Below are 26725 nucleotides of genomic sequence, written 5' to 3'. Positions count from 1 at the left end.
GGAAGAGAGGAAGGAAGGAAGGAAGAGAGGAAGGAAGAGAGGAAGGAAGAGAGGATGGAAGAGAGGAAGGAAGAGAGGAAGGAAGAGAGGAAGGAAGAGAGGAAGGAAGAGAGGAAGGAAGGGAGGGAGGGAGGAAGGGAGGAAGGAAGGAAGGAAGGAAGATCTTGGAATTACCCCCGTGCCAGATGTTGCAGGTGCCAGAAGTAGGAACATATTTTAATTGAATGTACGGCTCAAGAGCTGATATTGGGAGAAGCCTTCAGATATCTGGATTATTGGGTTTTCTTCCAGGGCTGGTGGGACCTGTACAAAGAGGACAGGCTGTGCCAAAACTGCACCAATTCCCTTGCAGGTGTATGTTTGTCCTCGTCACTTGAGAGGGTTTATACTAATGTGGCAGGGGATGGGAACCAGAACATGTGAAGTGATTGTGGAGAAGGTATAGGTTAAGGTTGATAAGAACAAAAGGCAGGGCCAAGTTAATGAGTATGGTGAGACTGGTGGTCTGAAGTATATTTATTTTAAAGCAAGCGGTATGACAGGAAAGGCAGATGTTTTAGAGCCTGGATTAGTACACGGAGCTATGATCTTGTAGTCATTATAGAAACTTAGCTGTGAGAAGAGCAGGACTGACAGCACAACATTCCAGGGTTTCGATGTTTCAGGCAAGATAAAGAAGGATGCAAAAGGGGTGGGAGTTGCATTACTGATTAAGGAGAATGTCACAGCTGCACTGAAACAGCTAATCTTGGAGGGCTCATGAAGCAAGGCCATAAGGGTAGAAAACAAGGAGGTGCAATCACTATGATGGGGCTATAGAGTATGCCTCCAATAGCCAGAGGAAGACGGAGTAACAAATACGCAGGCAGATCATGGTAAGATGCAAGAAAAAAGGATTGCTGTAATGGGTGATTTTAACTTCCTTAATATTGACTGGGACTCCCTTAATTCCAAGGTCTTCGATGGGGCAGAATTTAAGTGCATCCATGTGGCATTCTTGAAACTATGTACCGAGTCAAACTAGGGAAGAGACCAGACTAGACCTTGTATTGGGGAATGAACCTGGCCCAGTGGGAGTACTTTTTGGGAACTGTGATCATTATTCTGTAAGTTTTAAAGGTAGTTATGAATAAGGATAAGTGGTGAAAGTTGGAGAGAAGACTGGAGAAATTTGATTGAGGACAGCAATTGGAGAGTAAATTCACATCTGACATGTGGACGTCTTTTAAAAGCCAGCTGATCAGAGTTCAGGAGCAGCATGCTCCTGTTAGGATGAAAAGTAAGGATGGCAAGGTTTGGAACGCTGAAGGATGAGATAGTCAAAAACAAAAGCAGCACATGTAAGGTTTAGGAAATTGGATTCAGATAGGATTGAGAAATGTAAACGTAGTAAGAAAAGAACTGAAATAAAGAATTATGAGGATTAATAGGGTCCATGAAAGCACAGAATCTCCACAGCACGGAAACAGGCTGTTCAGCCCAAAAAGTCCACAATGACCCTCTGAACAGTACACCAACTAAACCATTCCCCTACTCTATTACTCTAAATTTACCCCTGTCTAAAGCAACTAACCTACACACCCCTGAATACTATTGGCAACTTAGCATAGCCAATTCACCTAACCTGCACATCTTTGGATTGTGGGAGGAAACCAGAGCACCCGGAATTAACCACTCAGACATGGGGAGAATGTGCAAACTCCACACAGGCAGTCACCCGAGGTTGGAATCGAACCCAGGACCGTGAGGCAGCAGTACCGACCACTGAGCCACACTTGCCAAAATGTCCTTGGCGAGTAGGATTAAGGAGAATCCCAAGGCATTTTATGAGGAAACATTTCTTCACCCAAACAGCAGTGAGCCTTTGGAATTTACAGGGAGTAACTGATGTCAGATGCTAGATATTGCACTTGGTGCGAATGGGATCAAAGGTTATGGGGAGAAAGCAGGATTAGGCTGTTGATTTGGACAATCAGCCACAATCGTGATGAATGGCAGAGCAGGCTCAAAGGGTTGAATAGGCTCCTGCTCCTATCTTCTGTGTTTCTATTTTACGTACATTATGAACAAGACAGTAGCTAGGGAAAGGGTAAGTCCACCAAAGGACAAAAGGAGGGAATTTATACATAGAGTTAACAAAAGTGGTTGAGGTCCTTAAGTATTTTGTATCAGTCCTCACCAAGAAGGAGGAGGATGATGTTAAGATTTGGGAAGGGGGTATGTTGATATTCTAGGACAAGACAATATTAAGGTGTTGGTGGTGTTGGCTGCATTGAAAAATGTTAAGTTAGATGAATCCTTAGGAACTGATGGGATCCATCCCAAAATAATATAGGCGCCAAGGTAGGAGATCGCTGGGCCTTGGTAGAGATGTTTCTATCCTATTTAACCACAGTTGAGGTCCCAGAAGACTGAAGAATAACCAATATTGTTCTTTTATCGAAGGGCAACTTGAATAATCTGATGAGCCTTACATCAGCGGTAAGGAAATTACTGGAGACTATTCTTAGGAATTGGATTTATTTGCATTTGGAAAATAATGGACTCGTTAGGGTTGATCAGTATGGCTTTGTGCAGGGGTAGTTTTGACTCAAATTTGATTGAGGTTTGTGAGGAAGTAACATATATGATTGATGAGGGTAGGACAGTGAATATTGTCTACCTGAATTTTACTAAACAGAGTCAAAGTCAGATGTACAGCACATTTGATGAGGTCCTTGATGGTAGGTTGGTCCAGAAGAGGTGGTGGTTATGGAGGGGTATTTTTCTGACTGGAAGTCTGGGACCAGTGTTCAGCAAAGATCAATGCTGGGACCGCTGATGTTTATATATATGATCTAGATGAAAATATAGGTGGTCTGATTAATAAGCTTGCAGATGACATGAGAATCAGAGAAGTTGTGGATAGTGGGGAAGGTTGTCAAGAGGTAGTTAGTAAGTTTGCAGATGACACCAAAATTGGAGGTGTAGTGGACAGCGAAGAGGGTTACCTCAGATTACAACAGGATCTTGATCAGATGGGCCAATGGGCTGAAAAATGGCAGATGGAGTTTAATTCAGATAAATGCAAGGTGCTGCATTTTGGGAAAGCAAATCTTAGCAGAACTTATACACTTAATGGTAAGGTCCTAGGGAGTGTTGCTGAACAAAGAGACCTTGGAGTGCAGGTTCATAGCTCCTTGAAAGTGGAGTTGCAGGTAGATAGGATAGTGAAGAAGGTGTTTGGAATGCTTTCCTTTATTGGTCAGAGTATTGAGTACAGGAGTTGGGAGGTCATGTTACGGCTGCACAGGACATTGGTTAGGCCATTGTTGGAATATTGCGTGCAATTCTGGTCTCCTTCCTATCGGAAAGATGTTGTGAAACTTGAAAGGGTTCAGAAAAGATTTACAAGGATGATGTTGCCAGGGTTGGAGGATCTGAGCTATAGGGAGAGGCTGAACAGGCTGGGCTTGCTTTCCCTGGAGCATCGGAGGCTGAGGGTTGACCTTATAAGAGGTTTACAAAATTATGAGGGGCATGGATAGGGTAAATAAGCAAAGTCTTTTCCCTGGGGTCGGGGAGTTCAGAACTAAAGGGCATAGGTTTAGGGTGAGAGGGGAAAGATATAAAAGTGACCTTAGGGTAGTACGGGTATGGAATGAGCTGCCAGAGGAAGTGGTGGGGGCTGGTACAATTGCAACATTTAAGAGGCAGGAATATGGGTATATGAATAGGAAGGGTTTGGAGGGATTTGGGCAGGTGCTGGCAGGTGGGACTAGATTGGGTTGGGGCACCGAGTACAAAAGGCATGTCATGTTGCAGCTGTAAAACAAAATACTTGGAGAATCGTGCGCAGTTTTGGCCACCACACAATAAGATGGATGTAGAGGTTTTAAAGGGTGCAAAAGAAGTTTGCCAGGGTGTCACCTGGACTGGACTTTATAAGCTACAAGGATTGGTTGAACAAATTTGGGATTACATTTGCTAGAACATCGGAAGCTCAGGGGTGTCTTAATTAAAAGTATCCAAAATTATGAGTGGCACTGATAAGGTCGATAATTGGAGTCTTTCTCCCAGCACAGAAATGTGAACCGGACATAGGTTTAAGATAAGGGGGCAAGTTTAAAGGAGATGCGCAAGGGAATTTTTTTTTGAAAAAACACTGCAGGCGGCAGGGCCTGGAACATGCTGCCAGTGGAGGTGATAGAAGCAGGTACGATAGCAACGTTTCAGGGGCATTTAGATAGAAATGAACAGGCAGGGAATTGAGCGATGCAGGCAGAAGGGATTAGTTTAGAATGGCATCATGGTCAGCACAGACATGGTGGGCTAAAGAGCCTGTTCCTGTGCTAAAAAGAGAAATTAAAATAATTAAAATGCAATACATTAAGGGAAATTTGGATTTTTTTCTGCAAATTATTACTTTTAAATATAAAATGAATAGATTTTTGTTGTCCATATGCATTAACTATTAACAGGTCAAAACATGAAGAGTCAGGTCTCAAATCAACCACAATCTCAGTGGCAGATCAGCTTGAGGGTTTAAGTGGTTTATTCTTGTTCCTGTGTAACTGAGAGAAAATGCAGCCTTTTCTTTCCAGATACTCATGGCTGCCTGACCCAGTGATTGCCTGGCCTATGTGCTCTGCTGGGCTAGGACAGTGTTGTTAGACACTCTTCCTCTAGTCTTGGTCCTGTCTCTGTACTTATGTAGGGTCATGACCTGCAGAGAGACAGTGAAAGTTAGTGAATGAGTGGCTTACTGAGAATAGCTCAGTGGAGGTGTGAACCCTTCACACACTGAATGGAGAATTAAGGTGGTGGTGGAATAGGGGGTGATGAACGTAAAGGCAAGTTTTTGAAATGTGCAGAGAAGGTGAAGACGGCGTAAGCGGTTGTACAACAGTAAGCGTGAAGATGGAGGTATGGAGAAGGGAACAGAAGAGATTACGTTTGAAATGACAGTGGAATGCAGCAGGGTGTCCTTGCATATGTGGGATGAGACACTAGAAAGGAGGACAGAAATGTTGAGACTGGTGGGTGAAAAGGCTGTTGCATGGCTAGAAAGGAGGAGACATTAACAGCTGCATGCACCTTGTTGTACAAGTAGTAAATGAACCCAGGTTCTGGGATGCTGCTGCTATGAACCCTATCTTTACAACTGTATATAGACTTGGTTTATTCTGATCTCAGGAACACCCTGAACGAACCTCAAGAGCAACTGCTCTCTTTTTGCCCTCACAAGAACCCCTTTGCTGACAATAGAAGGCAAACTTTTGACTCATTTGTATCTTCAAAAAGTCTTCAGAAGTTCTTCAATAATAGCTGTGTGGCGAGGAAGCTACTGAGCCAGTGTATGAAGCAGATGCTGCATGCATGGGGTGGATGGGTTGGTCAATTCAATGCAAACTCTAACACAGCCCATTAAGCATATTGAAAGAACACTTGTGAATTAAAATGATGAATCCAAAAAAGTAACAGCAGATTGGCCACCAATCCCCCACACACATTCAGCATCCAAGATTAAATCAACAGTTTAATGTCAGATGGCATGGAGGCATGATACGGGATCTCTAGTCTTGGTCATGAATTATCGAAGACGTTAACTCAAGTTGACTGCAAGATTGATAGATTTATTTATTGTCACTCGTACCGACGTACAGTGAAAAGCTTTGTTTATGAGCATTACAGGCAGATGATAGTAAGGAAGGATGTACAGAACAAAACATTTTGACGGAGGCATACAGGTAACATTGCACAGGGCATACAAGAGATCAACGTTAGCAAGGTCAGTATTATTTGAGGCTAGACAGTCCATTCAATAGTCTAATAATGGCCAGGAAGAAGCTGTCCCTGAACCTACTGGTGAGTGTGTTCAGGCTTCTGTATCTTCTGCCTGATGGAAGAGATAGTAGGAAATCATTACCAGGGGACGAAGGGTCTTTGATGATGTTGGCAGCTTTTCTGCAGCAGAGAGCCACATAAATGGAGTCCATGGATGGAAGGTTGGCTCCTGTGATGGCCTGGGCTGTGCACACCAGCCTCTGTAGTTTCCTACGAACCTGGGTAAAACAGTTGCCATACCAGACTGTTGTGTACCCGGACAGTATGCATTCAATTGTGCATCTCTAGAAGTTGGTGAGGGTCCTAATAGACATGCCAAATTTCCTGAGTCACCCAAGGAAGAAACATTGTTGTGCCTTTTTGATAGTCGCAATTACACGGGAGACCAGGACAGATTGTCGGTTATTGTCACTCTGAGGAACTTGACGCTCTCCACTCTTTCAACCTCAGTTCCATTGATGTAGATGGGGGCATGTCCTCCTCATTTCTTACTAAAGTCAATGATTAGTTCTTTAGCTTTGCAGGTGTTGAGAGAGAGAATGTGCTCATTGCACCACATCACCAAACCCTCTATGACCCTTCCGTATTTTGACTCATCATTGTGAGATATCCGTTCCACTATGGAGGTATCATCAGTGAACTTATAGATGGCATTCGTTCGGAATTTGGCAACACAGTCATAGGTGTATAGGGAGTACAGTAGGAGCTGAGACAATAGTTGAGGGCTCCAGTGTTGAGTGTTGTTGTGGAGGTGGTGCAGTTACCTATCTTCACTGATTGCTGTCTGTGGGTCAGAAAGCTGAGGATCCAGTTGTAGAGGGCAGAGGTGAGACCAAAGTCACAGAGTTTTGAGGTGAGAATTCTCAAATTTAGCTTTTTGGCAAGCTCACAAGAGGGCTATGAAACTTTCTAACTTAAGCACAAACTGCAGATGTTGGAAACCTGAAAGACAAACAGAGTGCTGGAGAAACAGGAAGTCTGGCAGCATCTTTAGAGAGAAAATAGAATTAATGTTTCGAGTCCAATACCCCTTCATCAGAACCTGCTGCATGTCTATAGGATTTTATTTGCTTTCCTCAAAAGTTTCCATTTATCTATTTCTGCATTCAGAATTGGATTCTACACAGGTACTCAACTGATTAAATTACCCTTGTGCCTAGATTCTGGAGAGCTAATCGGAGAGGAAAGTGGGCCTACCGAACAAAGCATGTTGTTTTGCTGAGCCTGAAGCAATCATTCAAAGTAGTACAGTATGCTGTGTGCTAATGTATCTGCATGAATCAAAATGATGCAGCATGTGGTCATAGAGTCAGAGATGAATGATCTGCTCAAGATTTTGGGATGGTCAGCTCTGTTGCATGGAATAGATAAGAGATCCTGAAGAGCAGGAGACCCTCCATTTTCTGGTACCAAGTGGCTAACTGTTTCTCTAAGATCTGAGATTTGGCAGGAGGAAATAGATTGAGTGAAGAGACTAAAAGACAAAATGATCCTATCCTGTAAACTCCTACTTGAACTTGTGGGCATGGGCAGGGGGTTGGAAGAAGATTACTGAGACTTCAAAGTGAAAATTTCCACATACTCCCATTTGCAGGAGACCACTATAAAGGGAAAAGACGCAGACCTCAAAAACAGTGCTGAAATTAGTGAGATTCTGACAGGTGGACACCCCAGTTCGGCCAAGGGATCTTAAAATCATGCAATATGCTCATTTTGTTAAATTCTATGCAAGAAGTTGAACACCCATCTTAGACAGCTTATAAATGACCAGACTCAAATTATAACAGAGCCGGAATAGATCATTCAGCTTTTCAAACCTTCTCCACCCCCCATTCTAGATCCTGGCTAATCTGGTATTCTTCAGGCATTTTCAGAATGCTAGTTTTCCTGAAATTAGTCCTAATTCCTCCCAAAGCTGGAGTGTAGTTTTTACAAACTGATGTACTAAAAAGATTAAATAAACCAAATGTCAATCTATATTGGTGTCGTCATCCAATGCCAAAAAATATCATCCATGTCATTGAGGAAATAGAAAGTCAATGGTGAACAACAGGACAGATTTTGTTAAAAACAAAACCTGTTTGATGAAGTAAGGAAGACAGCAGTAGGATTAATGCTATATGATCATTTAAAAGAAACTTTATAAAGTACTGTATAAATTAACTATTCGCAAAAATAAGTCCCTTAAAATTAAATATAGTAGCAGTATACACACAAAATTTGTCGTCAGTTGGAAAGTAGAGGGTAATAGAATGATTGACCTTCAGATGATGACCAATTTCTTCAGGCTGAGTATTGCACATTACAAATGGAACTCCCCACTTTATACTCCTTTGGGTTCCTGACCTTGCTAACATTATGTGCACTAGCACATCTGCCGACTGATGAAAACCCACCAGCTGGTTAAAACCATCTGTGCGAACATACCAGTCCCTGATGACTTGGTCAACTCACTTACCATCCTGTCTCCAATCTCAGCAACGTTCCTGAGACTTACATACCAAAAAACATACTTTTGATTAAGAAATGAGAAACACAGGAACAATACTAATCTTTCAATAGTAGATTCTGAACTACCACGGCAAGAATGATCTTCACCAAACCTGTATAGGCCAGGTCAAAGTCCCTGTGCAGCCTTTTTCCATCACTGCAGCATCAGCACAAATCCTTATACACTTGTGGAAGAACACAAAATGCTCTGTATCTTGAAGGAAATACCCTCTCAACAGCCTAAATAGTAGACTGATCACAAACTCAGCAAGTGAAATTACTGTTGGCCTTTAGAGATTTGCATTTACTTAATAAGGTTCTGAGACAATTGTTCTATTTGATAAATAAATTAGTGTCCTAGAACAGGGTATAGAGGACATTATTTCCTCTGCAGTCTTTGAAATTAAGAGACTACGAGTATCAGGGCAGAGAAACCAGTTGCATAGTCAGTGCATCAAAACAAAGGGATGGAATGGTGCTATAGAAACCAAGGTATCTAAAGATAGGATTGAATTATTTTTGTCTGTACATTACAGTTAAATCATTCACGGCCAGAGGTAGGGGGTGCCATGACGCCAGGTAATGAGCTGGTCAGAAGCCAGAGAACAGCATGACAATAAAAGTGTTGGAATTAAGGGGAGATGGATGGCAAGGAAACAGTCATGTGGTCCAAGACAGCCTCTTCACTGATCAAGCTCTCTCAGCTGGTGAATAGAATGACTACACAGGGCTAATATAGATCTGTGGAGGGCTTTAATAATGCCAATATCATTGGTAGGGGGCACACAACAAGAACTTATGTTGATATAATGCCTTTCATCCTATGATACATTCTAAGGAATTTCACAGGAGCAGCATGAATGAATCTGGTCACATACGGTCATATTAGGCCAGACAACTAAAAGCTTGGGGAAGGAGGTAAGTTTTATAGTGCTGTAAAGAAGAAGGAAAGTGAGAGACAAGTGTAGGAAGGGAATTCCAAAGCTCAGTACTTGAGATTATAATGACTAATGGTAGAGTATTTAAAATCAGGGATTACTTAACGAGGTCAGAATTAGATGAAAATATTTTGGAGGGGGAGCTCTAGGATACGATGGAGCAAGGAGTGAAGCAGTCATGGAAGAATCTGCAAATAAGGATGAGAAGGTTAAAGTAAAACATTGATCGGGAAGCTAATGTAGGTCAGTGGCATAGGCATAGATGACGTTTGAAGGCTAAAAAGGTGCAAGCGAGCCAGGAATGCTTGGAGTAGTCATAACTAGGGGTACCAAGGACACAAATCAGGCTTTCAGCAGCAGATGAGCTGAGAAGGGTGAAGTTTGACAACATAATGAAGAGGAAATAAAATGGTATTAGTGATGGTAAGGATGAGGTTCTAAAGCTTATCAAAAATGATACAAAGTTTAATCTCAGAACTGTTGACAGGAAGAATGATGAATTTAAGATAGGAGTTGGTAACTAATGTACTCACATGTTAAAGGGAGATAAAGTAGACTGAAAACAGGCTTCTATCAGCCCAAGGTGTCAATAGATTTAACAAGTGTATGGATAACAACCATGCAAAACATTCCAAACGGCAATATGCAACATATCAGCAGTTGCTAATGTGATGGAGGGCATATACCCTGATAATGTGCAGCTACTAATAATTGCATATATTCAAATTGACAAAGCTGTTTTATCTGGAATTTCACAATTTACACTTAGAGTCATAGAGATGTACAGCATGGAAACAGGCCGTTCTGTTCAATTTGTATAACAGTTGCTCATTATATGTACAGCAAGCGTTAGGCAGTGCTTTCACGTTTCTCTAACATTTTATGCAAAGTTGTTGTGAATGGGATATTATATTTTACACTGTTTGAAGCAATTTGCAGGGGGTCTTGTCAAACATTATTCTACCAATAGGGATGCTTTGATTATGACAAAATCTCTGAAGAGTACCTCCCATACCGGAGACTGACCGCTTTTTATTTTTCTGCATCTTAATAAGGACAATATTTGTTCATTTTGGTGTTCTAGAACTGAATGGATCAGTACCCCATCCAATTCTTGGGATAAATATTTTGGAAGAGAAAACAGACCAGTGGATTTGCAAAGTACATTGAAAAATAGCCTGCAAAGTGCTACAAGACTTAAATATGAACAAACCTACAGATTGCCAATGCTAGAATTCTGTCCAATCCACAAGTGTAACTTTAACAAACCTTTTAAACTTATGGTTCTACAGTGTCTTGTACATCAATTACAAGATGACGAGAAAAGTTTACACCAAGAGGAAAGTGGGAAATTAGCACAAATGGCTCAAAAACATACTTCATAGAAGTGGAGTGTGAAGCTCTGAGGGAAATAAGAAGAATAAAGAGCAGAACTGTAGGGAGTAAGGCTATGGAGGCTCAGAATTTTGAATATCAATCACTTGCCTGTCTGGTAATTCTTCATCTGGGTGATTTATATGGTAACGTATGAAAAATCGTTCAGCATCTATTCTTTCTCCAGCAACTTTACTGCCATTTAACACTGTTACAGATGGCAACCTGTTCAGAAAAAATTAAATTAAATTAAATTAAAGCCCGCCAGCAAGACAAGATGTCAGCTTGACTTTTACGAATAACTATCTAAATAGCAAACAAGTGACCTCAGTGCAACAACGTATAAAAGTACAACTCAATCTCAGATCAGTATTATACAAGAACAGTGATGTGCTATACAGAATTCTAGATTTCTTCACCAGTTAGTAGAGTTAAAAAGCTAACATTACAATAACTTGATGCGACCCATTTCTCCTTCTTTAAAGTTTAAAATCAACCCCCACTTTGCCAGAAAATCTCCCATGCAGCTCAAATTTTGTTTGATCATTTTACAGTGAAGCTTGCTATATCTCACTGCATCAGTTGTACAATGTAAATGCAAGATCCTGCCTATAATCAATGAACTCTTAAAAAAAATTAGGTGCTTAAAGAAACATTGGATACAATGGGAAACAAGCAAAAATGTGGGATTAGATGCAGATTCTCATATGGAAAATGAAATGATAGCGACTTGGTGTCTCTGCTGTGATGGTAATCTGGCATTTCCTGATCAGGTGCACACAGCACAAGAGATAATAATAAAGACAATGAGATATTTTTGAAGGGAAGAATGGAGATTATGACAAATGAGCAGATAGAAAGTACATTAAGATCCAAGTTACAACCAAGCAGCGAATTTGAACAGTTTAAAGCAGAACTGTGCTGCACTCTTTGGAAACTGGGTAAAAGATAAAACCATTGAAACAGTGCATGTTAAGATCATTTATAAGGCAAATATTTAGAACAATATGTCTGTGCAAGAATGGATACCAGCAACCACAATAAACATGCCAGCCAAAGCCCCATACCTGCAGTTCAATGCAAATCCTTCACAACCACTAACACTCAGATGTTAAGTAGTGAGATAGAATTTGCAACACAAAACAAGGATTTACAAATGAGACTTTGTGGGTACAACTTAGGAATAAAAAGCGGATGGTCACATTGCTTGGGTCTATAATTTACTCCCAGCAGTCAACAGGCAAGAGAAGAGGTATGTAGACCAATCTCAGGAGGTGTGTAATAACAACAAGGCAACTACATTAGGGGATTTCAACTTTCCAATATGATCCTAACTAATCATAGCGTAAAGGGCTTAGAGGGGACAGTTTCTTGAAATGTAATCAGAAGAACGGTTTACAACAACATGTAGAAGATCCAACAAGAGACATTGCAGTGCTGGTCTTAATCTTGGTCACAAAGTTGGACAGACAGTTGAGGTGGCTGTGGGGTGAATTTTAGTGGTTGTGACCGTAACACACTCATGGAAAAGAGAAAAAAAAGATGGTCTGCAAAACAAAAAAAAAAGTATTTTGGATTGAGGGAAGACAAAATTTTTTCTTAAAATAGGGGAAAATCTGAAAGTGTATTCAAAAAGGAAATGGGGAAAGCACAGGCACAACATGTTCCTTTTGGAATGAAATGTAGGAGCAACAAGCCCAGGAATATTTAGGGACTGGATAAGGAAGAAAAAAAAAGGCAGATGTAAAGGAAGCAAATCAACTGAATAAATGTGCATGGGAGAACTTAATTAGGAGAGCAAAGAAGGGGCTTTAAAAAATATAAAAATGGTGAGAATCAAAAAATATTCTAGACATATTACAGAAAAAAAAAGGGGTGTGTGTGTGTGTCTGTGTTCAGATATTGGTAGGATTTTAAATGAGTTCTTCATTTCTGTCTTCATTCGGAGGGAGAAGGATGTAGGCACAGAATTTGAAGAGAGGGACTGTGAGGTTCATCAGCAGACTAAGAGAATGGAGGAGGCACTGAAGGCTTTGGTAGGTGTAAAAGTGGACAAATCCCTAGGTCTGAATTAGTTGAAGTCCAAGCTTCAGTGGGGGACAAAGATCGACATTCAGGGGCACTGACCAAAATTTTATATTTCTCTCTGGGCATAGGGGAAGTGCTAGAGAACTGGATGGCAAACATGCGGTTTTGCTTTTCAACAAAAGAGACAGGTTAAACTAGGGAATTATAGATTTGAGAGTCTCACATTATTGGCAGGGAAACTATTAGAAAAAACTTCGAAGGAGACAGTTAGAAGTAACTCAGCAAGGTAATTCAAAATTGGTTGAGTGGTAGCAGACAGAGGGTGGTTGTAGAAGATTGTTTGCCTGACTGACTGGAGGCCAGTATCATACTACAGGGATCAGAGGTGGGCCTTTTTTTTGGGGGTGGGGGAAGTGGGGGTGATGTGTAGTATAAGTAGGTTTGCAGATGACTCAGTGAGTAGCCAAGATGTTGACAGTGAGGAAGGTGGCCTTCAATTTCAAGGAGATATAGATGGCTGCGGATGTAGGTTTGCTCGCTGAGCTGGAAAGTTCATTTCCAGACGTTTCATCACCCTACTAGGTAACGTCACCAACCCAAAGAAACCCAAACACTTAAATAGAAAGCAGGAATTATCAGCAGTGCTTCACCTGGAGGCCCACTGAAGATGTTACCTAGTAGAGTGACAAAACGTCTGGAAATGAACCTTCCAGCTCAGCGAGTAAACCTACATCCAGAACCTCAACCTGAGCTACAAATCTTCTCAAAACTTGATACAGATGGTTGGTCAGATCAGTGACAGATGGAATTTAACCCTGGTAAATGAGAAGTGATACACTTTGGAAGTAGTAACAAGACAAGGTAGTATTGAATGAATGACAGGATATTAGGACAGTCAGAGGACCAGAAGGATTATGGGGTGCTTGCCCACAGATCCCTGAAGACAGGGATTTTAGTAGGTTAAGACAGCATATGGGACACTTGCCATTATCAATTGCGGCACAGATTATAAGAGCGGGAGGTTGTACTGGAGTTGGTTAGACTACACCTGTGCGCAGCTCTGGTTGCCATACCATAAGAAGGATGTGACTGCACTAGAGGGAGTGCAGGTAGATTCACCAGGATGTAACCTCGGCATGAATATTTTAGCTCCAAGAGGTTTGATCAGTTCAAGCTGTTTTCTTTAAAGCAGAGAAGGTTGGGGGGGATGGGGACAGAGGGGCGGGGAGGCAGAAGTGGGCGCGGGGGGATCTTGATAAAGTTACATGGATGATGAGGGGCATGAACCGGAAGCAGCTGTTCCCCTTAGTTGAAGGGTCAATAACAAGACAACACAATTTTAAGGTGAAGGGCAGGATGTTTAGTAGGGATTTGAGGAAACTTGTTTCACCCAGAGGGTTGTGGGAATCTAGAATTCACTGCCTGGGAGGATTGTATAGGCAGGAAACCTCAGCACCTTTAAAATGTATATGGATGTCATAACATTCAAGGCTGTGTGGGGAGTGCTGGAAAATGGGATTAATGGAGATGATCAGCACAGACTTGATGGGGTGAAGATCCTCTTTTGTGCTGTATCACTCTATAAACCCTCTCTGGCTCATTATCAGATGTAACCTCCCCCTCGCTCAATAAATATTCTCATGACTGATCAAAAGATTATGTTTACCTAGCAATGATGAGTTTGCGTCGCTCCTCCTCAGAATAACTCTGGAGCAAAGGAATTCCTAGAAGCCTCACTTCTTCCAATTTGGGGAATGCTTTGAGTTTATCAATGTCATCCCATGAGTTTAGTCCTAGTGGATAACAGTACTGAATTAGCATCTGCAGTTACCACCAAAGCAGCATGCTTAATTAAACTTTGGAACTCACTTCAAATTCATAGCACCTTTTATCAGCTCATGTGATATTATCGGAGAAATAGGTTACTTAGATTTAACACAAGTCAGAAAAATGACATCACAAACTTAACCTGGGTAAATTGAAGCCTAGTGATTTCCAATCTAGAGTGCAAAGTCATGAGGAAATCGCACGAGTTAATGCAATCAAAGCTTTAAATTTGAAAAATCAGTCTTTGGCTAAGAATTATGCACATGCTATTCCATTAAAAAAAATGGGAAGGAAACAGATAACCGGCAACTACAGTTGGATTTGTCCTGCTTTTTGTGTACAGGACATATCTGGGCAATTTTTCACATGGTTGGGTATATGCCAGGGGTGTTGGCTAGGGGTACAGCAAGTTCCAGAGCAGAAGCCTTCAGTACTACTGCCAGAATATTGGCAGGGACCACACTCTTTGCAGTATGCAGTGCTTTCAACCATTTCTTGGTATCAGAATGGCTAAAGACTGGTATCTGTGACATTGTGGACCTCTGGAGAAAGTAGAAATGGATTAACCACTTGGCCCTTCAGGTTGAAGATTGTTGTGAATGCTTCAACCTTATCTTTTACACTGATGTGCTAGGTTCCCCCATCATTGAGGATGGAAAACAAACAGAACTGCGGATGCTGGAAATCAGAAACAAACAAAAAATTGCTGGAAAAAAAACCTCAGGTTTGGCAGTATCTGTGGAGAGAAAGGACAGTTAATGTTTCAGGTCCAGTGACTGGGTTGGAGATATTTATAGAGCCTTGTCCTCCAGTGAGAGTTGTTTAATTGTCTATCACCATTCACAATTGGAGGTGTCAGGACTATAAAGCTTAGATCTCATTCACTCGTTGTGGGATTGCTTAGTTCTGTCTATCGCTTATGATACTTGGTACTCTAGTAATCCTATTTTGTGGATGTAACTTAAAAGGAATGAGAATGGTAATAGCAAAAATTTAAAGAGCATGAAGGAATTGCATAAATTGTTCATTGCTGTTTGGCATAAAAATAAAATAGGAAAGATGGCCAGACCACAGCTATCAAGGAACATTAGGGATTCTATTAGATCCAAGGAAAGGGCACACATAGGACAAAAGAAAACCCCCAAGGATTGGGAGCTGTTTAGATTTCAGCAAAAGAGAATAAAGGATTAAGGGAAAAATAGAGTATAGAAATAGCTTGTGGGAAGCACTCAAACCGAACATAAAAGCTTCTAAAAGACGTGTGAAGAGAAAAGATTAGTTAAGACAAACGTAAGCCCCTTATTCAGTTTACGGAAAGGGAAAAAAATGTTGCTGTGTCACTTAAGATTCTGGCTCATTATTAAAAAGAAATGTCACCATTTGCTTAGATGGACAAGTGAAAAAAAAAGTGGTGATCAATGTGTTTTGGAATAAAGGCACACGTGTGCATGGACTACTTTTCATTTATATAAGTGGTTTGAACATAGCCACATGAAGAAGTGCACTAAAAAAAATTGGGGATGACAAAGTGAGGAAGAAAGCAGGAGTATGTAGGTCAACTTAAACTGGGTGATGGACTGGACAGATATATATCCATCTGACACAGAACTGTGAATTAGCACATCCTGAGGAAAACAGCATTGCAGAAGAGGCATAAAAAGATTCAGAGGAAGAGCATAATGAGTAGTTGTGTAGGTATACAGACAATTAAAATGAAATGCAGATAGAAAAGGAAATACCATGTGGTCATCATTGAAGAATGAAGAGAATTAGAAGAATGTGTCCCTGTGGAGTGCAATTAGAAGATGCGAATGGCCCGGAGACAATGGTTACAAAATAAAGTGCAGCCTTTCCAGGATTTTGTTAGCTTCTGAATCAACAATATTCACCCAAATGAAATATATAGAGTTCTCAGAATAACATACCCATTCGAAATTTCTGGGATAAGAGAAGCTTTGTCTGCGTTAAGATATTACTTCAAGTACACACAGAAATTAGCTTGAAATTAAATCTGGACTTCCTCTCATCAAGTAATGGAATCTCTGACTGAACAGGAAAGAATAAAGCTGTGATCAGTTCAGCAGGCATTCCATCTAACCCAATAATCTAAAGAATGATTTCCAGTTTTGATGAACAGAAATTGGCCTAAAAAATAACCCTTTTATTCTACAGGTGTGCCTGAACCAGAGAGTGTTTACAGTGAGTTCAGACTTTCAGTATTTGGAATATTTTGCTTTCATAACTCAAACTTAACACTAACATTATAGCACAGAGAAAGTAATTCTATAATATATGATGCACTTGCATAAATGCAATCAGCATTTGGAACTTAGCATATTTCAGTTTTATTTGTATTCCAAACAAATGTGAATTGATCTAATTACACGTTATACCTGAGTTATGAAGATTAATTGATCGTAGGTTTTGGAAAAGTCGTGCCAGAGTTCCCTGAGAATCTGTGATGCTTGTCAGGTTGTTGTTTGCCAGGATTAATGTGTCCAAGCCTGGGAACATTTGTCCAAGTTTGTGTACCTCTGCCCAGTCAGTGAGATTATTATCAGTGATATGTAGAAGTCGAAGTGACGGGTAGGAGCAGGACGACAGTGATACTGTCCTGTAGTTATTAAAGCACAGGAAGAGCTCCTCTAACCTGCAATGGAGAAGGCCAAAGAGAAACAAGAGTGCAAGAGAGGTCAAGAAGGACAGAAATTTAAAAAAGGTACAGGGAGTGAATGGAAATGAGAAAGGGAATAGAGAAATGGAAATGGTTAGTTTCACAAATATACATCATACATTCTACCAATCTATTAATTTGCAGATTCAGAAATGAAAACCCTATGAAAGCCCCATAACCAGTAAACTCCAAGATTATTCCACACCAAAACCACTGATTCACAAGTTTACTTTTTCATATGTGGGACTACAAAGCAATAAATATTATCTGGAATTCCCTCCCCAAGGGCATTGTGGGTTAACCTACAGTATGTGGCCTGGAGCTGTTCAATGCAGCAGCTCACTACCATCTTCTCAAGGTCAACCAGGGAGAGGCAATAAAACGTTGGCCATCCAGCAATGTCCACATCTGATGAGTGAACAAAGAATCAAGACCCAGATAACAGTTTACTTTTGGATAGAATCTTGAAGCAAACAACTACAACAGTATAGTATAGGGATTTCAAACAGTGAACTGAAACTAAACATTGAAACAGAATGATGGAATGAGAAATCAGACTTTGGTTCAGAAACCACATTTGCCTTTTAGGAAATCCATTTACATTGGAAACTTGTTTGCATTCTCTAGAATTCTCCTGTTGTGCTGAACTTTACACGACATTTTAAACAAAAAGGCTAAGGGCTACTGCAGGCAGCTAGGACAATGTATTCACCACACAAGAAATAAATAAACTATAACAAATCAGGAACAGAGTATATGCTTACAATACCCTTCATTATTCTACACAAATGGGCATTAAAAAATATTTGATTCAAACAATATCATGCAAGAAAGGGAAATTATGCCTGACATATGCACTAGAATTCTTTGAAGAGTCTTCAAGCAGAATAGATTAAGAGCAACCAGTGGATATATCTATATAGATTTCCAGAAGGCATTTGCTAAGGTACCAGACATTGGCAAGTAAGCAAGATAAGACTGCATGGTATTAGGGTAGCATATTAACATGGATAGATGACTAGCTGATTAATAGAAGATAGAGTGCTGATGTTAAAGGGTCACTTTCAAGATGGCAATTTCTAACCCCCTTGTAGTCACAGGAATATATTTTAATGACTTGGATGACAGAAGTGACTAATATGTTTGCAGATGACAAAAATAGGTGGGATGGCAAGTGGCAAGATTCTACACGAGTCTGCACAGAAACATAGATAAGGGTAAGCAAATGGGCAGAAACTTGGCTGATGTAATATAATCTTGGAAAATGTGAAGTTGTGAGAGTTCAGTATTATTTAAAAGGAGAATGATTGCAGACATTTGTAGCACAAAGTCACTGTTAGTATCCACATTCAAAACCTTGGTTATCCTCCTTCACAGAGCTACAGAAATGAAATCCTTTCCTTACTTAAAAGGGTAGAGACTACACTGAAATGGAGTATGACATAATACAAACATACTGCTTCACAAAATAGCTAAATTAAAAGTTGGCTGTACATGCTGCTATTCTGTCCATCCGCATGCTCTCAAACACTGGCTGCTTGTTACAGGTGTCACTTGTACATATCCCTGCAACATTGCTGGAGAACTGGGACCTTATTTATCTTCAGGGCACTTTATGATTATTTGTATAATAATAATGTGTAAGGTTATGATGAAAAAAAAGACAGCACTAGGCAATGACGCTAATTTAACAAGCCGGTGCAAACACAATGGGATGAATCATCACCTTCTGCACTGTTGCACTTCTATGATTCTTATTCAAGTTTGGTACACAGGAGGGAAAGACCAGGAAAAAACAAAAAGAAACAAAATTCCCTAGAATAAAAGATCAACCACCCAAAATTAATAATTGGGTGCAGTTTTAAACAGTTAAATGCTTGATATTTTTTCAAAAACATCCAGCTAATATTAAACTTGACTCAATAACACTTGGAATTAAGAAAAACATTTGAGAGGATGATGATGACGACAATGTTAGATAGACAACAGATGTTCACTGAACGAGGATACAACAATATTTTGCTGTCGGTAATAGTAGGGAGCGGCCAATGGGACACATGGGAATGCGTACTTGGTAGACCAGCTCCCTTCCCTATTTACTACTAGGGAAGATACCTTACTCAAGCTAAAAAGCACCAATAGTCAAAGTTCAAGTAGGATGTTAACCACCTGAACAGTACAATTTATGCAATGGACAGTAAATTGTCATTAGCTGATGTAGCATTGGGATTTTTTGCTTTCAACAACCAGCACTTAAATGTCTACACAGGCTCATTAGTGACATTCCAAGATTGGAAAAAGAAAAAAGGAAAGTAACAGGAAATTGGTGGTATCAAGGATACCTTATGCCACTGCTGATTAGTAAACAAAACCATCAGGGAGAGGCAACAAATGCTAGCGTTGATGGCGATGCCCATACTTTGTGACGAAAATGTAGGAACGTATATAGTACCTAACAATTTGTGGCGATTATTGGCCCAGTCAGAAACCTCTGGTTGGTTGGTTGGTTAGTTAAAAAAAAAATGGGAAAAGTCAACAACTTCTAGCTTGCTCAAGTACTGAGGATTTATACTGCACAGTTACATCCGAGATACATTTTTGTGTGGAGTTTATGAAACCATTACAAAAGCAGACTAGAGAAAAGAATCTGGAAAAAAGCATAAATCAAAGAAACCTCAGTGTTTTTGCCTGAGGCATACAAAACACAAAGGTACCAAACACCTCAAGATGATGGGTCTAGAAATTCTTTCAACGCTGACATCTAGTGGTAGACTTGCAATTAAAAGAGAAACAATGTGGAATAGACATATTGGAATACACGCAAATATTTCCTATTAAGGCAAACTTCAAAAGTATCTTCATCAATAAAGACACAGAATGACATAGGAAAACAGAATAGGAAGAGAGACAGCAGACAGTGGGTGAGTGTGGAGAATTTAGCTCAGATGTAGACAGGGAAGAAAGAGCGTTATACTTTGTTTGAGGAGTGGTGTTTAAGTTAAGGGCAAGAGAATCCGAAGGTGGATAGGGGAAACAGCTGGTTTGAGGGGAAGGTGTTAGGGGAAATAGAGTGGTGCATTCAGAACCCCCAGAAAGAGAAATACAAAGTTGAGGAAAAGGATGTGGCTGAAAGTGAGTGGAAAACAGAATACGAGAGAGACAAAACTGTTCTTAGGATGGATGAATTAAAAGCAGTCATATTTCATTTTTAATTAATATTTGCAGTTTCAAAGTGAGAAAGTCTGTAAAAGGGAGAAGACACAGCAATAAACAGTAGAGAATAAAGAAATTCAGGGACAAACATGCATGAGTTACAAGTTCCTACCCTGATAATTCCTGCAACAAAATGTGAACGGTTTCCCATGAAACTTTGGTGTTGTTGAGGACGAGTCTCTGTATTCGAGAGAATGAGGCAGCGCAAGCTGAATCTAAACTGGCCTCAATCAGAGGATTTGAGGTGAGGTTCAGAAATGTCAGCTTGGCAAGATTTGATACAATTTTGCTGATCTGTAAAATACAAAAGGATAGAGTAGCAGAAGAGATCATTAGAAACACAAACTGACCTGTGAATAACTGATTACTGTCACAGGACAATACAGGTCTAAAACCATCAACCTAACACTGACGTAATAAAATTCCGAGCACCGCTTCTTTGCCTTTGTCGTTTCTCTGGAGAGCCTACCTTCTTACAATGACCCACTGCTATAAGGAGGATGGGGTTAGGACACTTCAGAAGTTGGGAGTGCATTGTTGGTTGATATTTTTGGTGTCCCACAGTACAATGAGTTCATGACTGTAACCTCTATTTTTTGGGTAGATGTAATTTAATCTACAACCTAAACTTTTCATACAGATTCAACCACAGATAAATGCCCCCAGTTAAAATGCAGCTTTGCAGATCAATAACTTAACTAGAATTCTGCTGTCCCACTTCACAAGCTTGATGCCATTACCTTCCTACTCTCCATTCCTCTTCTGATGTCTTTTTTTTAAAAAAATCAAATCCTGAAATCTTGTCACAATTCAGCTTCATATTAATCTCTCCCTATCACTCAATTCCCTTCATTTTGCTTTTAGCCCTGCTCTAATTACCAAGCCTAGCTTGGTTAAAGTCATAAGCAATATCCTTCTGATTTCCATGCAGTAAATTGGGTTGGATTGAATGCATTAGTCTAAAATGCTTTCTTAAAATCCAGAAAGATATTGTACACTATTGGCTACACACCATTTTGTGTTTTATTTCCTAAGACAGATGAAATAATCACCTATGTGATCCCTGATTTGCAGTCATGTCAAGTGTCTCAGATGAGCTTATATTCCTCAAAACTCCAGTGTTCAAGCACTGTAAAATTTAAAAAGGTCTATAATCTGATTATTAATTCCTCTCACTCATAGAATGGTTACAAAGTACACAAGGCTACTTGACTCATTCTGTTCATTTGGCCTCTCAACTTCGCCCTTTTCCTTAGACCTTGCTTTTATATTATGTACCTCTATGTATAAAGTCCAGGATTCTGTATGCCTTTGTTAATGCACTTTCACCGTCTTCCCTCCCACCTTCAATAATTTCTGTACATATACCGCAGGTCCCTGTTTCTGCATTCCCTACATATTTCTACTGTTTGGTATCACTATGACTCAGTCTTCCTATAAAAAAATCATTTGTCACTTTTCTGCATTAAATTTTATTTATCACATTTGCCCTATCAATTGCTATATACACTCTCCACTATTTTGAAACTGAATGTTACATTTGCTATTTTCCAGTCCTCAGATTTGAACCAAGGTCCATGAATTCTAAGAAATACTCACAAAAGTACTTACATTCACAAGGAACCTTGAATTTCTTACCTTGAACTTTAACAAACGTCCAACTATGCCCCTTCATGATGCAAATCAGTTCAGATTTACCTTTAAACTGGACCCATAATTCCCATATTCTTTTCAAATACGAATAATACTTCAGCAATTTCTCTTCTGGTACCATTTTTCAATTCTCTAGGTTTAATTGTCCAATCGATTTTTGACTTTAGGTTTCTGGCTCAGAAGATATGTACTGTTGTATCAACAGTCTTAAAATGGATCAATGATATCCTTTTAGCTTTCATGATAATTTGGTTGCAACTCCTTTACAATGCCCAGCTAGAAGAGTTAAGTTCCTGGACGGGATTGCCTCATTCCTTTTAGCTTTCAATTCCTTTCTCGTTCATCAAAATTTACACAAGCTAAAAATTGGACAATTATATACTTTCTTTAAAAAAAGTGTAAAAAGTAAACAATTATCACCTAAATATTTTAGACATCAGTACTCCCCAACTAGTAGCAGAGGTTGGTCTTTGCACACGCTGCCATAGGTACCAACTTACTTGCAGTGGCACTGGATTTAACCGGTGGAAACAACATTTGTATTGTTAGATGACTGAATAACTGAGACACCATCGAGCAAGAACAGGAAGAAAAGGCTGTTATGATAAAGGTCAATGTAGCACCTCAACCTCTTGCTATTTGCACTTTGTCCATACCTGCTTCTATAACTAGTTGCATGACTGTTTTACAGCTTGCAACGGGGGTCTTTTGACCAGAGCATGGTCAACAACTAAGCCTAAAAACCTCAGCCTTTTGAACCTCAGATTCATTCAGATTGATTTTGCCTCTTACTGCCTCAGACTTCATAAGTTTCTGCATTGCACTTCTGATAACGAGTCAGCCAGTAGTGGTTAGTGCTAATAATCTACTAAATACAATGAATTGGAAGAAGTTTACATTTCTAAAACACAGGCACTAAGCACAGGCACTTCTAAATATAGAACAAACAACAGTACAGCACAGAACAGGCCCTTCAGCCCTCAATGTTATGCCAGCCTTTTATCCTACTCCAAGATTACACTAACCTACATACCCTTCATTGTACTAACTCCCATGTGCCTATCCAAGAGACCCTTAAATGTCCCGAATGTATCTGACTCTCCTACCACTGCTGGCAGTACATTCTAAACGCTCATCACTGTGTAAAGAACCTACCTCTGACATCTCCGTTGAACCTTCCTCCAATCACCTTAAAATTATGACCCCTCACGACAAACATTTCCACCCTGGGAAAATGTCTCTGGCTATCCACTCTATCTATGCCTCTCAACATCTTGTACATCTCTATCAAGTCACCTCTCATCCTTCTTCACTCCATTGAGAAAAGCCCTAGCTCCCTCAATCTTTCTTCATAAGACATGCCCTCCAGTCCAGGCAGCATCCTGGTAAATCTCCACTGCACTCTCTCTAAAGCTTCTATACCCTGCCTATAATGAGGTGACCAGTACTGAACACAATATTCCAAGTGTGGTCTAACCAGGGCGTTATAGAGCTGCAGCATAACCTCGCAGCTCTTAAACTCAATCCCCCTGTTTACGAAAACCAACACCTTCAAAACAACCCTTTCAACTTGAGTGGCAACTTTGGAAGATCTATGGATATGGACCCCAAGATCCTTATGTTTCTCCACATGGTCAATAATCCTGCATTTAACCCTGTATCCTGCATTCAAATTCAACCTTCCAAAGTGAATCACTTCAGACTTTTCCAGGTTGAACTCCATCTGCCACTTTTCTGCCCAGTTCTGCAACCGGTCAATGTCCCATTGCAACCTATTACAGCCCTCCACACCATCCACAATGCCATCAACAAACCCACCCTTCCACTTCCTCATCCAAGTCCTTTATAAAAATTACAAAGAGCAGAGGTCACAGAACCAATCCCTGCCACTGGTCAACCAAGCTACAGGCTGAATACTTTCCGTCTACCACCACCTTCTTGTCTTCTATGGGCCAGCCAACTTTGTATCCAGACAGACAGGTTTCCCTGTATCCTATGTCTCCTTACTTTCTGAATGAGCCTACCATTGGGGAACCTTATCAAACGCCTTGCTAAAATCCATGTACACCACATCCTCTGTTCTACCCTCACCATGTTTTGTCACATCTTCAAAGAATTCAATAAGGCTTGGGAAGCATGACTTGCCCCTCACAAAGTCATGCAATCAAACTATGGTTTTCAATTAATTATAAATCCTGTCTCTCAGAATCTTCTCCAATACTTTACCCACCACTGATGTTAGACTGACTGGTTTGTAATTCCCAGGATTATCCCTATTCCCATTCTTGAACATGGGAATAACATTTGCCACCTTCCAATTATCTGGCACTACTCTAGTGGGCAATGAGGACACAAAGATCATCACCAAAGGCGCAGCAATCTCTTCCCTTACTTCCTGTAGTAATCTAGGGTACATCCCATCTGGCCCAGGGGACCTATCCATCCTTATGATTAGATTACTTACGGTGTGGAAACAGGCCCTTCAGCCCAACAAGTCCACACCGACCCACCGAAGCGCAACCTACCCAGGCCCATTCCCCTACATTTATCCCTTCACCTAACACTACAGGCAATTTAGCATGGCCAATTCACCTTACCTGCACATTTTTGGACTGTGGGAGGAAACCCACACAGACACGGGGAGAATGTGCAAAGTCCACACAGTCAGTCGCCCAAAGCGGGAATTGAACCTGGGTCTCTGGCGCTGTGAGGCAGCAGTGCTAACCACTGTGCCACCGTGCCACCCAGGAGAAACTGAGGACCATAGATGCTGGAGATCAGAGCTGAAAAATGTGTTGCTGGAAAAGCGCAGCAGGTCAGGCAGCATCCAAGGAGCAGGAGAATCGACGTTTCGGGCATAAGCCCTTCTTCAGGAACCGTGCCGCCCACCCTACTGCACCTGGTATTCCCAGGCGGTCTCCCATCCAAGTACTAACCAGGCCCGAGTCTGCTTAGCTTCCAAGATCAGACGAGATCAGGCGTTTTCAGACTAGTATGATCACAGGAAAATGCTTTGGAAAATTTTCAGCATATCCTCCTTCCTAACACCAACCTGTTCTAGCATATCAGCCTGGTTTATGCTGTGCTCAGAAACGTCAAGGTCCTTCTCAGTAGTGAATACTTTAGCAGGGGATTCGTTAAGAACTTCCTCTACCACCTCCGACTCCAGGCACAAGTTCCCTCCACTATCCCCGATTGTCCTGGCCGCCTTAGGGCTTTCCTTAATCGTACCTGTTAAGGCTTTTCCAAAGCTCTCCTAAGTCCATTCCTCAGTTCCTTCCTGGCTGCCTTGTAACCCTCCAAAGTCTTGTCAGATCCTTGCCGCCGCAACCTTAAGTGAGCTTCCTTTTGCCTCTTGACCAGATTTTCCTCACCCAAGGTTCTTTCAACCTACCATTCCTTCCTTGCCTCAGTGGGACAAACTTGTCCAGCACAACCAGCAGGTGCTTCCTAAACAATTTCCACATTTCTGTTGTGCATTTCTTTGAAAACATCTGTTCCCAATTTAGGATTCCTGATGAAGGGCTTTTGCCCGAAACATGGATTTTCCTGGTCCTTGGATGCTGCCTTACCTGCTGTGCTTTTCCAGCACCACACTTCTGACCCATGTTAGGCACCTCACTTCCTGCCTAATAGCATTGTAATTCCCCCTCCCCAATTAAATACTTTCCCATACCGTTTGCTCCTATCCCTCTCCTGGAGTATAGTAAAGGTCACGGAGTTGTGATCACTATTATCACTGAAATGCTCTCACAGAGATCATTGCCATGCACCAAATCCAATATGGCCTCCCCTCTAGTCAGCCTATCTACATATTGAGTCAGGAGCCCCTTCCTGGACACACCTGACTAAAATCGCTCCATCCAAAATACTTGAGCTAAGTAGGTTCCAATCAATGTTAGGGAACTTAAAATCACTCACAACAGCAGCCCTGCTACTACTGCATCTTTCCAAATTCTGCCTCCCAATCTGCTCCTCCGTGTCTCTGTTGCTATTTTTGAGGGGGGGGAAGAGAATCTGTAGAAAACTCCCAATAAAGTGACTGCTCCTTTCCGGTTTCTGAGTTCCATCCATACTGACTCTGTAGACAAACCACCCCCCCCATCGACAATTTCCTTTTCTGCAGCTGTGCTACTATCCCTGATTAACAATGCCACATGAGTTTAATATTAGTAGTAGGGAAACATTTGGAGAAAATACAGGAGAAGGAAATGAATCTGTTTAGATAGACCAGGTTTAATCAGGGAGAGTCAACATGGCTCTCTGTCAGAGGGAGGTCACTGTTAACAAATCTAGTGGAACTTTTCGAGGAGGTGACTGAGTATGAAAGAGGGTAGGGAAAATGCAGTTCATATGGATTTCGGCAAGGCCTCTGACAAGGTTTCACATGAGAAACTAATAAAAAAAAGGTAAAAGCTCATGCAGTTCAGGGCAACTTGACAAGTTGAACCCAAGTTGTTAAGACAAGTTGGCTTAATGGCAGAAGACAAAGGGTAGTTGAAAAGCTGTTTGGGAGACTGATTAGAGCCTGGTGGGCAGTGTTACATACATCCTTTAATGTTTGTGATATTCATAAAAGATGTAGATGACAATTTTTGGCTGGGGAAATAGTTAAGTAAATTTGTGGATAACACAGATTGGCTGGGTGGCCTACAGTGAGGAGGAAGGTACTTGATCGCAGGAGGATATCAATGGATTGGTC

General features: G+C 40.8%; 1 protein-coding gene and 1 pseudogene across 3 annotated transcripts in view; both read right to left on the bottom strand.

Annotated features, from left to right (window-relative positions):
• The window catches only part of tbcela (tubulin folding cofactor E-like a), a 64445-nt gene that overhangs the window by 14982 nt on the left and 22738 nt on the right, over window positions 1-26725 (bottom strand). For all 3 annotated transcript variants that reach the window (XM_087976273.1, XM_087976272.1, XM_087976274.1), the window contains exons 4-7: window positions 20483-20664; window positions 16877-17133; window positions 14323-14449; window positions 10740-10853 (exon numbers count right to left, since the gene is read on the bottom strand). In XM_087976273.1, the coding sequence (XP_087832399.1) occupies window positions 10740-10853; window positions 14323-14449; window positions 16877-17133; window positions 20483-20664 (680 nt within the window). The remainder of the gene's footprint in view (window positions 1-10739; window positions 10854-14322; window positions 14450-16876; window positions 17134-20482; window positions 20665-26725) is intronic.
• LOC122540792 (5S ribosomal RNA) lies at window positions 24911-25029 on the bottom strand (annotated as a pseudogene).

The sequence above is a fragment of the Chiloscyllium plagiosum genome, unplaced genomic scaffold (genome assembly GCF_037043375.1).
Source record: "Chiloscyllium plagiosum isolate Xiang-an unplaced genomic scaffold, Cpla_swu_hap1 HiC_scaffold_29, whole genome shotgun sequence".
Taxonomy (NCBI): domain Eukaryota; kingdom Metazoa; phylum Chordata; class Chondrichthyes; order Orectolobiformes; family Hemiscylliidae; genus Chiloscyllium; species Chiloscyllium plagiosum.
Note: the sequence above shows the minus strand (reverse complement) of the source record. Positions and strands in the feature narration are given on the sequence as shown.